Source organism: Herpailurus yagouaroundi, unplaced genomic scaffold (assembly GCF_014898765.1).
Source record: "Herpailurus yagouaroundi ecotype Mexico unplaced genomic scaffold, PumYag 77, whole genome shotgun sequence".
In the NCBI taxonomy this organism is placed as follows: Eukaryota; Metazoa; Chordata; class Mammalia; order Carnivora; family Felidae; genus Herpailurus; species Herpailurus yagouaroundi.
Genome location: NW_024412388.1, coordinates 17,860,813 through 17,872,250, shown reverse-complemented (window position 1 = coordinate 17,872,250; position 11,438 = coordinate 17,860,813). Strand labels below are relative to the sequence as shown.

At 44.8% G+C, this 11,438-nt stretch overlaps 1 protein-coding gene across 2 annotated transcripts; it reads right to left on the bottom strand.

Annotated features, from left to right (window-relative positions):
- Positions 1 to 854: 854 nt before the first annotated feature.
- PNRC2 (proline rich nuclear receptor coactivator 2) lies at positions 855 to 5,214 on the bottom strand. 2 transcript variants are annotated; one of them, XM_040464914.1, is made up of 3 exons: positions 4,901 to 5,214; positions 3,198 to 3,403; positions 855 to 2,926 (listed from the first exon to the last, which is right to left on the bottom strand). In XM_040464914.1, exon 3 carries the CDS (start codon positions 2,906 to 2,908, stop codon positions 2,489 to 2,491), a length of 420 nt encoding a protein of 139 aa, XP_040320848.1. In that variant the 5' UTR covers positions 2,909 to 2,926; positions 3,198 to 3,403; positions 4,901 to 5,214; the 3' UTR covers positions 855 to 2,488. The 2 variants fall into 2 exon arrangements, with proteins under 2 accessions (XP_040320848.1, XP_040320844.1); XM_040464910.1 differs by lacking the exon at positions 4,901 to 5,214 and adding an exon at positions 4,275 to 4,458.
- Between the last annotated feature and the right edge of the window lie 6,224 nt (positions 5,215 to 11,438).

Sequence of the window (11,438 nt, the reverse complement as noted above, 5' to 3'; positions counted from 1 at the left end):
TGTAGGCTAACCAAAACTATTAGTACCTCTCTGGGATGTGCGATGTTGAAATCATTAACCTTTTCTTTAGGTTACCCTTAACTTTTAAAAACTTCAGTTAGAAGCCTTTTCTACACCCACCCTCAAGTCTGAACAACTAACCACTGGAGTCCATCCCAAACCAAACACCTAATACTGCATAAATCCAGAATTAACACACTTAGGCTGAGAACTGTTAAATCTAGTGAAATTCCACTGGTTGTAGTAAAGAATTTGACCGTCCTTGGCACTGCCTGTAGACACTACACAGAGAATAGGGGGGAAAGTTTTTACTTCCTCCAAATCATTTATTTCCTGTGGTTTGCATGATAAAGTAATGGCCTTGCCGTGGTAACAACCTATTCTTGAACTAGTTTAAGCTACCCCTATCTCTTGGAACCTATGGAGTATTCTGATGCCTTAACCCCCCCCCCCCAAAGCCTCCTGGTGGAAATTATACTTTTACATAGGAACATATGTAACCGTTCTTGTCAATTTGAGGAATGTTGTTTTCTATAAACCTGTCATCTTAGAATGTAGAGAAAAGGGAGAGATGCAGGGAATTAAACCTGGTTTACTCTCTTGAATTAGAATCTTAGTTCCCAAAGTATGCTGTGTCCTTTTACTGTTAGCCCTGCTGCGGGCGGGGGGGGAGGGGGGGGCTGGTCATAAACAGCAGGTTTAATTGTATAGTTGTTGAACTGATCCAAATGTGTCTATCGGTTGGCAGATTGGTTGCCTTGCAAAAACCAGCAGTCCTACCATTTCTTCAGTTGGATTATGAGTGCGTTAAAAATAGTCGTAATTTTTTACAAAATACAAACCAACCACTGGGGGGGGGGGAAGAAGCAATTTTATTTTTTAATTTCATGCTTGAAATTTGCATATGTACATTAAGTACTATGTAAACTTGTCTTTAGAATACCATTATTTGATTTGGGCAATATTACCTCATCTGAATTTACTTGGAGAAATACAACTTCACCCTTCTCCTTTAAGTCAAAAGCTGCCAAGTTAGAATAGGGCACCTAAAATCAGAAATTTTAAATTGACTCTCCCACACACATTTGTAATTCACTATTGGGTTAATTTATATTTAGGTAAAATATGTTATCAAGTTATGCAAGAAATTACATCTTTTACATTAAGTGGTCCCCTGGGTTGCACTTACTAGTAACAAAAAATATATATACTGGCATCATACACTAAACTATATTCATGTTATAGATTACAAAAATTATTAAAAGCCAAAATGAATCTTTAAGGTTGGAGGGACCTTTTCATGGTTAATCTTTGGGCTTAAGGAGGAAAAATTAAAATAGTCCCATACTGCATTTCACATCTCTTGAAAATAGGAAGTGTTTTAGCAGCTTTAAAAACCTTTTCAGTTATATAAAACTTATTACACTAGGGTTTACTTTGAAATATAGTTTACCACCAGATCAATTATACATACACCGGCACTTTAGCACAAGGGCAAACCTTAAAAACAAATTATTTTGGACCTTTAAAATCAGGCCATAGCATAAAAAACAAGAGTCATGGTCTTACATTCAGCAAATTCATACTAAAATATTCTATTTTTATAGGATAAATGCCAACAAAACTTTACATATGCTACAAGTTTATTACATATATTTACATGGCTCTTTCCTAGGTACTTAAAACTTTCACATTATACAGCTCCCCACTTAAGTAAGCTTTGCAGGGATAACTTTTGAGACCAGATCACTGTCAGAATAGCTTATGCAGTGCTAGAATACAAAAAAAAATGTATTCTGAAAGCTACTCAGTGACCACCAAATACTGTTTCTGTAAAAACTGGTTTTGGTGCATTAGTTGGCAGACGCTTATCCACTCACTGCATGAAAGAAACGGCCATTGGGGTATATGGTCTCATTCTAAATTAGACAGCCACGAGTGCCCTTTCTACATTCACCAGCATACAGTTTACTAAAATGCAACCATTCTCTAAGAAAAAGTCACATTTTCTTTTTGGCAGTGCATAGGATTGTTGGCATATTATTGGTTTGGGTGTTTCTAGGACTTTAAACTTTCAAATACTCAACTACTTAGTCCCTGTATGTCTTAACTAGATGCTTAAAATCAGATTCACTAGCTTTCAACAGGTCAATCTAGTGATCCATGAATGATAATCTTAAATTAGTATTTTCACCCAACAGATAGGAAAAGTTGATTACCATTCCCCAAATCTTAAACCACTTAAGTTACTCAGTTGAGAACACTTAATATCAAGTACTATGATGAATAATTTTGTTATTTTAAGTTGCACTGATCCCACCATCACATCACAGTGCACACAACACATAAAACAAGTTAAGATGAAGTCTAATTAGATTTTCCACATTAATTAGCAATTTTACACAAATAGATTAGTTCCCTAGTGAATTTGGTCTGAAATAATTGACAACTACCCTCCAATATAACTAAGTTTAAATAGTATTTTATCTTATACCTGTACTTTAAGTAAGGTTTTAAGTTGAAATGTCATTATTTCCTTATCAGAAGGATTAAAGGAAACTGGAACCCAGTGGCTTGGTGGTTTAGGGAGAACACTTGGTGATGGTGGCTCACTAAATTTGGCTCCAGCATAGTTCTGATTAGTTTGAGACTTAAAAAGTAAGCTAGAACTTGATAAGCTAGAGTTCCAGTTTTGATTATTTGGAAAATTTTTGTTCTTCCCCCCATTTTGCATGGCCTGCCGTGCAGCTGCTGAGGAGGTGTAAGTATGTCCCCTTTCTTTTTTCTTATGAACAATCTTCATCTGGGAATTCTGATCCTTGGTCTTCTGTCTATTAAGCTGTTGCTGGTTCTTACTAACATTTCTCGACTGAGGGGCTGGAATGTTATACCTCTCTCCACCACCCATCTTCAGCTTCTTTGTCACCTGTAAGTAAAGGGAAAATATTGAGCAAAATTCCAGTAAGAAAAGTTCAAAACTTTAATAAGCTTCTATAGATAAGCCTCAACTTGTAATTCCAGAAATCATTTTAAAATTGATACTCAACTGCTTTAACCCCATCCTATGTGTGTACACACATTATATTCACAGCCTTTATCACCTTAAAAACAAGCTTCTCCACAAATCTGAATCAACAAAAACAAAAAATAAAAACAAACGGTTTAGGATGTTTGCCCCCACAACACGAGTTTTATACCTTTCAGTCTGCTTCTCGGATTGCAGGATTTCCACTACCTGTCCCCTTCCTTGCTGCCAAGCCCAGGATAATAGATGTTGCTTTCTGCCGGATCCTTTCCTTTGTCTCAATACAGAAGTTTTCATGGGCCGATCTGCTGAGTTCAGCCTAGGAGCTGAGGCCAACATCTGAGTCTCCTCAGCACACAAGTATGAGAGAAGTCCTAGCTAGAAAAGCAAAGACTAGTTCATTACTTCAACTCAAAAACACGGGGGAAAGCGATCACTTGGATTTACGGCGGAAATACATTTAAGAATGGCTACTTCCTGAACTAACAAAGGTAGAAAATAACCTTGTTAACTGTCATCATTTAAAAGCTCTTCTCAGCCTTGAGATCCAGGAAGTGGGGAATTTGGGGACGGGGGTCTACAAGTCCCACAAATTATTTTACCTTTACTGGGGAACTTTTCTGAGTCTCACACGGATTTTGTCACCAGTATGTTCAGACTAGGGAAGCATTAGCTTTTGCAGCCATGCCAAGAAGCTGGCTTAAAAAGAGTTTCCTAAAGAGACCCAGGTTTCTAAAATCCTTTCAGAAGGTTCCCATCTTGCGGGAGATCGCGTATCCGTTTTCGAAAAGCCTCCTCGCCCAACACGCCTACGTCCAGAAGTGTCTCCTTTAGTTACGAACTCTCGACTCCACCTCATCTTAAAGTTTTCCCAAGTCGTAACCCAAGCCGATGTTCCCTCTTAACTATAAGAGATGCCTCCTGACAGTGAGCATTAAACATTCCGAGTTTTCATGTAACACCCCAAGAAACCAAGTTCCCAAACAAATAAGCCCTCTTTTCGGAAGGCTCAGAGGGCCTTGCACACTATTTCAACAGCCCGTGAGTCGTTCACAGCGCGAGCCCGGAAAGTTCGGGCCTTCCGACGGGGCCTGGCTTCCGAGCGGCTCCCTTTCTCGAGCCCGGCCCGGGGCCCCGGTGCTCCCCGGCCGCCCGCGCCCGACCCGGTTTCCCGATCTCCCCTCCTTCCCCCAACAATGGGGAGCGCGGCCGCCAACATGGCCGCGCCCGCGGCGCCGCCGCCACTCACCGACTTCAAGCTCGGAACGGCGGCGGCGGCGGCTCTTGCTCGGCGTCTAAGCCCCCCTCCCCTTCCAGGGAGAGACGAGGCGCGGGACGTACGAAACCCAAGGGCACCGATGAGCTAGCTGCTGACCGCCTCAGCTTCCCGACCCGACCTCCTCCTTCCGCCTCTACCGACAAAATGGAGGAGGCGACGAGCGCCGAAGCGGGGCCGGGAGGCACCGCGGCCAATCAACACACGCCGACGCGCCGCCCGGCCAATGAGACGCGCGCCACCGCCTGTTGCTGGGGCCGGCCGGGGCGAGGGAGGCGAGCTTGTGGCCCAAGGTTTGAAATCCTCCCCGAGAGGAGCATGTCGGGAACAAGTGCTGAGGCCCCGGCGGCCGCCCGCCCGCCCGCCCGCCGGTCCGTCCGTCCGCGGAGGCGCTTGCCCCGCTGCCGCCGGCCCCACTGGACGCGGCGGCGCCCGCGACCCCAGGCGCCCGTCTTGCCCGCGCGCGTTCGGCGTCTGGGAAGGGGCGTCAGCCGCCCTCGGGGCCGCAGCTTCAGCCCGGGCTACCGGCGCGCGGACCCCGTGGCCCTGAGACCCCTGGTGGCCCAGCCTCCCACCCACGGGCGGGGGGTGCGGATTACCGAAGCGGCGTCGGTTCCCGAGGTGGGTTCGCAGTGCCGCGTAACCGGTTTTTACAGACGGAAGATACTCAACAAAGTTGCCTCCCGAGGCCTGGCCCCTCCCCACTTTGCTCCTGACGCTCTTCGCCTTCTACATCACGGGACCTTCTTTGTCGCTCCCAAAGCTTGCGGTTCTCCTGCGGGTCTCTCTCGTGTCCTCCGCCCCAGCCTCGAAACTTCCCCAAGTGGCCGCCCTTGTGAAGGCGTTTCCGACACATGCGCGGATCGAGTCCATCACTTCCTCCTTTGTGCCCCCAGTGGTCCTTAACTTCAGTTAGAGCCCTTCGGCGTCCCGCACGGTAACTGCGGCTGCCTGTGTCTGAAACCCACGCACCCACCCGCCACCACGTCCTCGAAGGGCGAGGCCGGCTTCTAGTTTTCTGAACAGAGCCTCTCGAACAAGAAAACTTTGTGGCGAGAACGGGGGCTCCCTTATTCCCCTTTCTGCCCAATTGTAAGTGTGAACGGGGAGAAAAGATCTAGTTTAGGTGATTACGCCAGCGAGGAAGAGGGAAAGGACAACTTCTTTGGGGTAAATGGATAAGCAACCCAAAATGAGTGTTGCAAAAGAGAACGCCATATTCTCTGTACATATGAGCATGTTCATTGCCGGTTTATGTCCACTTTTTGTTAACTCCCACGTAATTCGTTTTTTAGACTTCAGGTTTTCGCTGCCATCCTCCCCCCCCCCCCATGTTTTTCTAGTCACGGCTCTTAAGATTTCTTAAGAAAACCTACTGAAGCTGCTGCATTTTAAAAGAGGAGTTTGTTAATCAAATTAACTTGGTGAAATACATAGACGAGATATTTTTGAGCATGGGGCTTTCTGGTGCTAATCATATTATAGTCAAATAAGATGAATGTAATAAGCACCAGCTAGTTTACCCAAAGTGTCATCTGTTTCCTAAAAACTCTAGATGCCCTGTAATTGCCAGGCTGTATTTAATGACTTCAAGATTTTAACTTCGAAAAAGACCCTTGCAATAAACTATTTTTAATGTAATGGTTTGTAAAGTGAACAGTCCGGTTTCAGTCTGAGCAGCTGCTTCTATTTCTTTTTTCTTCCTATCATCGAAATACCTTTCAAATTCATCCCTACTACACTCCCACCCCTGTGCTCTTCTCTCTGCTCTCCACAGGATCTTATTACTGTGTTACTTAAAAAAAAAAAAATTCTTTGGCTCCACATTGTATTACAGAATTCAATCGCCCTGCCCTCTGATTCTTACCCGTGTTAGTATATTGGATTATTTAAAAAAAAAAAAAAAATTTTTTTTTTTAGAGTGTTTATTTTTTGAGAGAAAGAGATAAGAGTGTTGAACGGGAAGGTACAGAGAGAGAGGCAGACACAGAATCCGAAGCGGGCTCCAGGATCCAAGCTGTCAGCACAGAGCCCCATGCAGGGCTCGAACTCACCAACCATGAGATCATGGCCTGGGCTGCTTAAGGGACTGAGCCACCCAGGCGCCCCCTTGTGTATTGAAAACACACACAATGTATTGGCTATTTTCTCTGCACCGCCCCCTTCCCTGTGCTACATTGTTTTTGCTTATTTGCACAAATTCTGGGGTAGGTGCTATTTTGATCTCTACTGTGCAGATGAAGAATGTGAAGCCCAGGCAGTTTAAAGGCGAAAGCCACCTGCTGAGACTCTGGAGCCCGGGCTCTGTGTTCCCTGCAGCATCTGTGTCTGAGTCACCTCTGTCTTTCCCGGTGCCTGAAAGGTGCTTTGCCCAGAGCAGACGCGGAGTACCTGTTGACTGGGCTGCGGGGTTGCTTGGGCAGTTCGAAGCCTCCATTTCTGCTAGGTCAGAGCCAGGCTGCCCTCAGGAGAGCACTGCAAAAGCCTTTACCATGTCCCAGACTCCCAGCAGCCTCTCGGTGTAGCTCCTGCCTCATCCTTCATCCTTAACCAAGCGCTGATTACAGCTCAGAACCAGAGAGCGGGAGCTAAAAACATAACCCATTCAGGACATCCCCTGCGGCCTCTGCCTATCCCCTGCCACTGTTTAAAGTCAGTGCCACCAACACAATCCAATTAGTGGTTCTCAGTTCAAACAGGAAAATGGTGATACAGAGAAACAGCTCTCAGGATGTAGATCAGCCACCAACGCTGGGAGCCAAATGCATAATAAGTATGTGGGTGTTTAATACAAAACATTTATTTAACCAAGATTTATCTCCTGCCTTCTTTGCAGCAGGCACTCTGCCAAGCCCTGGGGATACAAAAGTGAATGAGGCTCCATCCCAAGGGTAAAGGAACTGAAGGGCTCTTCCCTGGACAGTTTATCAGAGAGGAAAACTGGATGTCTGGGGAGATTCATTTCCTCGGTTCTTCCCGTAAGACTCAAGGAAGACAGTGCCAATTGTAAACCCAAAAATCAACCTGCTATGGAGTGCAGGTTACAGACATTATACCCGGACCCCCTGGAATGGAGGGGAAAAGGAAGGGAGTCGCACACTCAAAGGAATCCTTTCCCAGGAGGATGCATTTTGAATTATGTCTCAGCAGGAACCAAAATCAACAAAATCTGTGACATAAAATTTACCCACCTAATCTGTAAATAGAAGTGGGGCAAAAAGGTGTTTTGGAAAGTCTGGCTTTGTAGGATTGGCGAGTTGCAGGCTGATACTGTATTTTAGACCCGGTGAGTGGCAGGGCAGTGAGGCAATCACCCAGGTTTGCCACACCTTTCAAACAAGTCTCTAATTGGACCCACTGGCTTTCAGGCTCATCATGTACCTCCCAGTTTGTCTGTCTCAAAACCAGCTGGTTTGGTTATTTGTCTTTCTCAAGCTCACCCGTGAACTCAAAATACAACTTTGAACGCTTGCAGGCCAGTCAACTGATGGCTAATTTCAGTTAGGAGAAGTGAGTTCTTGGAACTTGCCAAAAAAGCAAAGTGGAACACCTGTCTGATGTCTTGATGTCCCTTAGGGCTCTACTCTTGTTGCAAAACTGGTATCAGAACACACACCCCTCCCCACACCGTGAATGCGTTTCCTGGGGAAGCATCTGCTGCGCTTCCCCGGTTGCTCACACATTCCCAAGCTGTTGCAAATCAGTTCTCAGTCATCACAGCCATTTCAGCCGAATTACTAAATGGGGTACAGGAAGTCAGTGCTAACCTCCCACACTTCCTGTGACTCTGACCCAGGGGTTCTCAGCCTCCAAGGACCTTTAAGGGACTCTGATGCATGGACTCGCACCCCAGAATCAGAATCTTTGAGGGTGGCTGCGTGGGTGTTCCCGCAGAGCTCAAGAGTGGCGAATGTGCCACTCACAGATTTGCCACTGTGGCAAATAAGGATTATTTTGAACTAAAGGCACTTGAAAAACAGCAGGTGCAAGAAGGCCACTCTGACCTCTCCTCCCTTTGTCTTCCTGAAGACAGAACAGAAAATTCCCATGTGAAAGATGTCCTCCAACACCAGGAGGAAAGAAACATTCTTATCACCAGAGATGGGAGTGGAGGCCTGGAGAATTCTGTCCTAACAGACCTTGTCAAAAGAACTTACCTTCCTTTACCCTCCCCATGTATTTTAGTTACTCTTCCACGATTTATCTCTTGTTCCACCTAATGGGAGGGCATTTAGGCGTTGTCATGTCTTTATTTCCTTCTCACCTAAAATTTATATGAAATAAATCTGTGTGTTTTTCTCCTGCTAATGCCTTCTGTCATTTTAATTCTCAGGCCAGAGACCCTGAGAGGGTGGAGCTAAGGTTTTGTTTCCCCGACACAGCTGATTCCACTGTCTCACTCTGGTTGAGAACTGGTCTCGGTTTTTCCGAGAGCAGTTCCCCTGATGGGAGGGAGGTGGTTTGTATATGTGAAGGGGACTTCCTTTGTCCTTTGTATTCCTAAAGGCGGTGATTATACCAAACAACCACAAAAAATGAACACCCAGAGTTATTTGGATCAGGTTTTTAAAGTGTTCATCACACAGGCGGACTCCCAAGGTCTACCACCAGTTTCCTTGCTAGTCTGTTGATCCAAACTGTCCATTTCTTGCTCCACTGTGAGGTCTAAGCTCCCAGTCCTTCAGGCCAGAAGCTGTATGAACAGAAACGTGGGCAGCAACCTTGAGAAGAACAATCCAGACAGGCTCAGACTGGCAACCTGATTGATACCAAGAAGAAGTCTGGGACACCCAATACTATACTCACTGGAAAAAAAAAAAAAACTGGAATATGGGAGCCATCGAATTCTATGTAAGACCATGACTATACCTGTCTCCCAATTATTCACACCCATGATATGAAGAAGAGACACTATCAAGAAGAAGAAGAGGAAGAAGAAGAAAAGAAGATGAAAAAGAAGAAGAAAAGGAGAAGGAGGAAGAGGAGGAAGAAGAAGAAGAAGAGAAAAGAAGAAGAAGAAGAAGAAGAGAAGAAGGAGGAGGAAGAAGAAGAAGAAGAAGGGGAAGAAGAAGAAAAAGGAGAAGAGACACACTGTCCTTAGGTATCATGGAAGGCTCTAAAGAGAATCCGGTGAGATAGGAAACCACTCAAGCTCCTGCCATGTTTGTTCAGCTCGACAGTCTCTGAATTTCTGTGGACGTTTTTGTCTTCCCACTTTCTACTTTGTGTTGCCTTGTATTACAGCACCTATAGCCTTTTGAACACGTTCCAAATCTACACTATCAAAGTTTTTTCGCATACATTATCTCACTCAATCTCGGCCTTAGCACGACAGGATAGGCATTATTACCATTCTATAGGTGAAGAAACCGAGGCTCTGAGAGACTGGTTCAAGTCTGCAATAGACATCCACCTTAAACATTTTTGTCAGAGTGTGTCTTGTTACGTAACATGTATTAACCGTAGAAGGTAGATCAACAACGACAAAATCACTCAACATCTTACCTCCCAGACGTAACCACTGTTAAGGTTTTGAGGGAATGTCCTTCCAGTCTTTTTTCCATACTGAGAGGCAGCGTGCAGAAGAGCACAGACGCCACAGCCTGCCCGCAGTCTCCGCTCTGCAGCTTTTCAACCTCTCTGTTTTAGTTTCTTCACCTGTAAAATGGGGATAATCACAACACCTAACAGTTAGTGTGAGGATTGAACAAATCAACATATTGGAAGTACTCAGAACAATGCCTGAAATCAACAATTCTGAAGTACTTAGAAAGCTTCCAATTACTGATCTTTGTGGGTTTTTTCTCTTCATAAAAATGGTAATGAATGGTATATTTTCTTTTGTTACCTTTTATTTTTCATGTTAAAAAAATTTTTTTCATGTTTATTTATTATTGAGAGACAGAGACAGAGCACGAGCATGGGAGGGGCAGAGAGAGGAGGAGACACAGAATCTGAAGCGGGCCCCAGGCTCTGAGCTGTCGGCACAGAGCCCAATGCAAGGGCTTGAACTCACAAACCGCGAGATCATGACCTGAGCCAAAGTCGGATGCTTAACCAACTGAGCCACCCAGGCACCCCTTATTTTTCATGTTTAAGCTCAATACATTGTGATGGGGTGCCTGAGTGTCTCAGTCAGTTAAGCATCCAACTTCAGCTCAGGTCATGATCTTGAAGTCCATGAGTTCGAGCCCTGTGTTGGGCTCTGTGCTGACCGCTTGGAGCCTGGGGCCTGCTTCAGATTCTGTGTCTCCCTCTCTGCTCCTCCCCCACTTGCGCTCTCTCCCTCTCTCAAAAATAAATAAACATTAAAAAAAAAAAATAAACCCAATACATTGTGAACCTGTTTCTGTGTATGTATACATACCTAGATCATTAACAGTATTTTTTATTATGACCGTGTTATGAATGTCACCATCCCCTACTGTCATTTCCAATTTTTTGCTATTATATGCTGATCTGAATGTCCCTGTAGATAAATCTTCATTTTGTTAAATAAATTTCCTTTAAATAAATTGTAGAGGTGAAATTACTACAGTAAATATCTAGGTAAGACTTCTGACTTACCCCCCCACCATCAGGGCGTTAAAGTCCAGTCTCCAGCTTCTGGCCTTAAGGATGCTATACTCCCACCCGGTTATTTATGACTGCTTCTCTGACATCGGATCTGAAAGAGGAGTTGGTGAATTTACATAGAAAAGAAATAGTCAAAAGAATTTTTAAGGTTTTTGATTTAATTAATTTATTTTTTAACGTTTATTCATTTTTGAGAGACAGAGAGAGTGACAGATCGTGAGCAGGGGAGAGGCAGAGACAGGGAGACACAGAATCCAAAGCAGGCTCCAGGCTCTGAGCTGTCAGCACAGAGCCCGATACAGGGCTCAAACCCACAAACTGAGATCATGACCTGAGCCAAAGTCAGACACTTAACTTACTGAGCCATCCAAGTGCCCCAAAAGTTTTTTTAAAAGACCACAGGTTATGTATTGCCCCCAATTTTAAGAACTATGCGTGTGGGACGTCTTTCTATAGGGGGACTTGACGCCAATAAGATGTACTTATTCATCATAGGTGACAACCTCCATAGCTGTCAGTCCGGCACTTAATGAGCCACAAACATCTGGACTTCTCCACTGA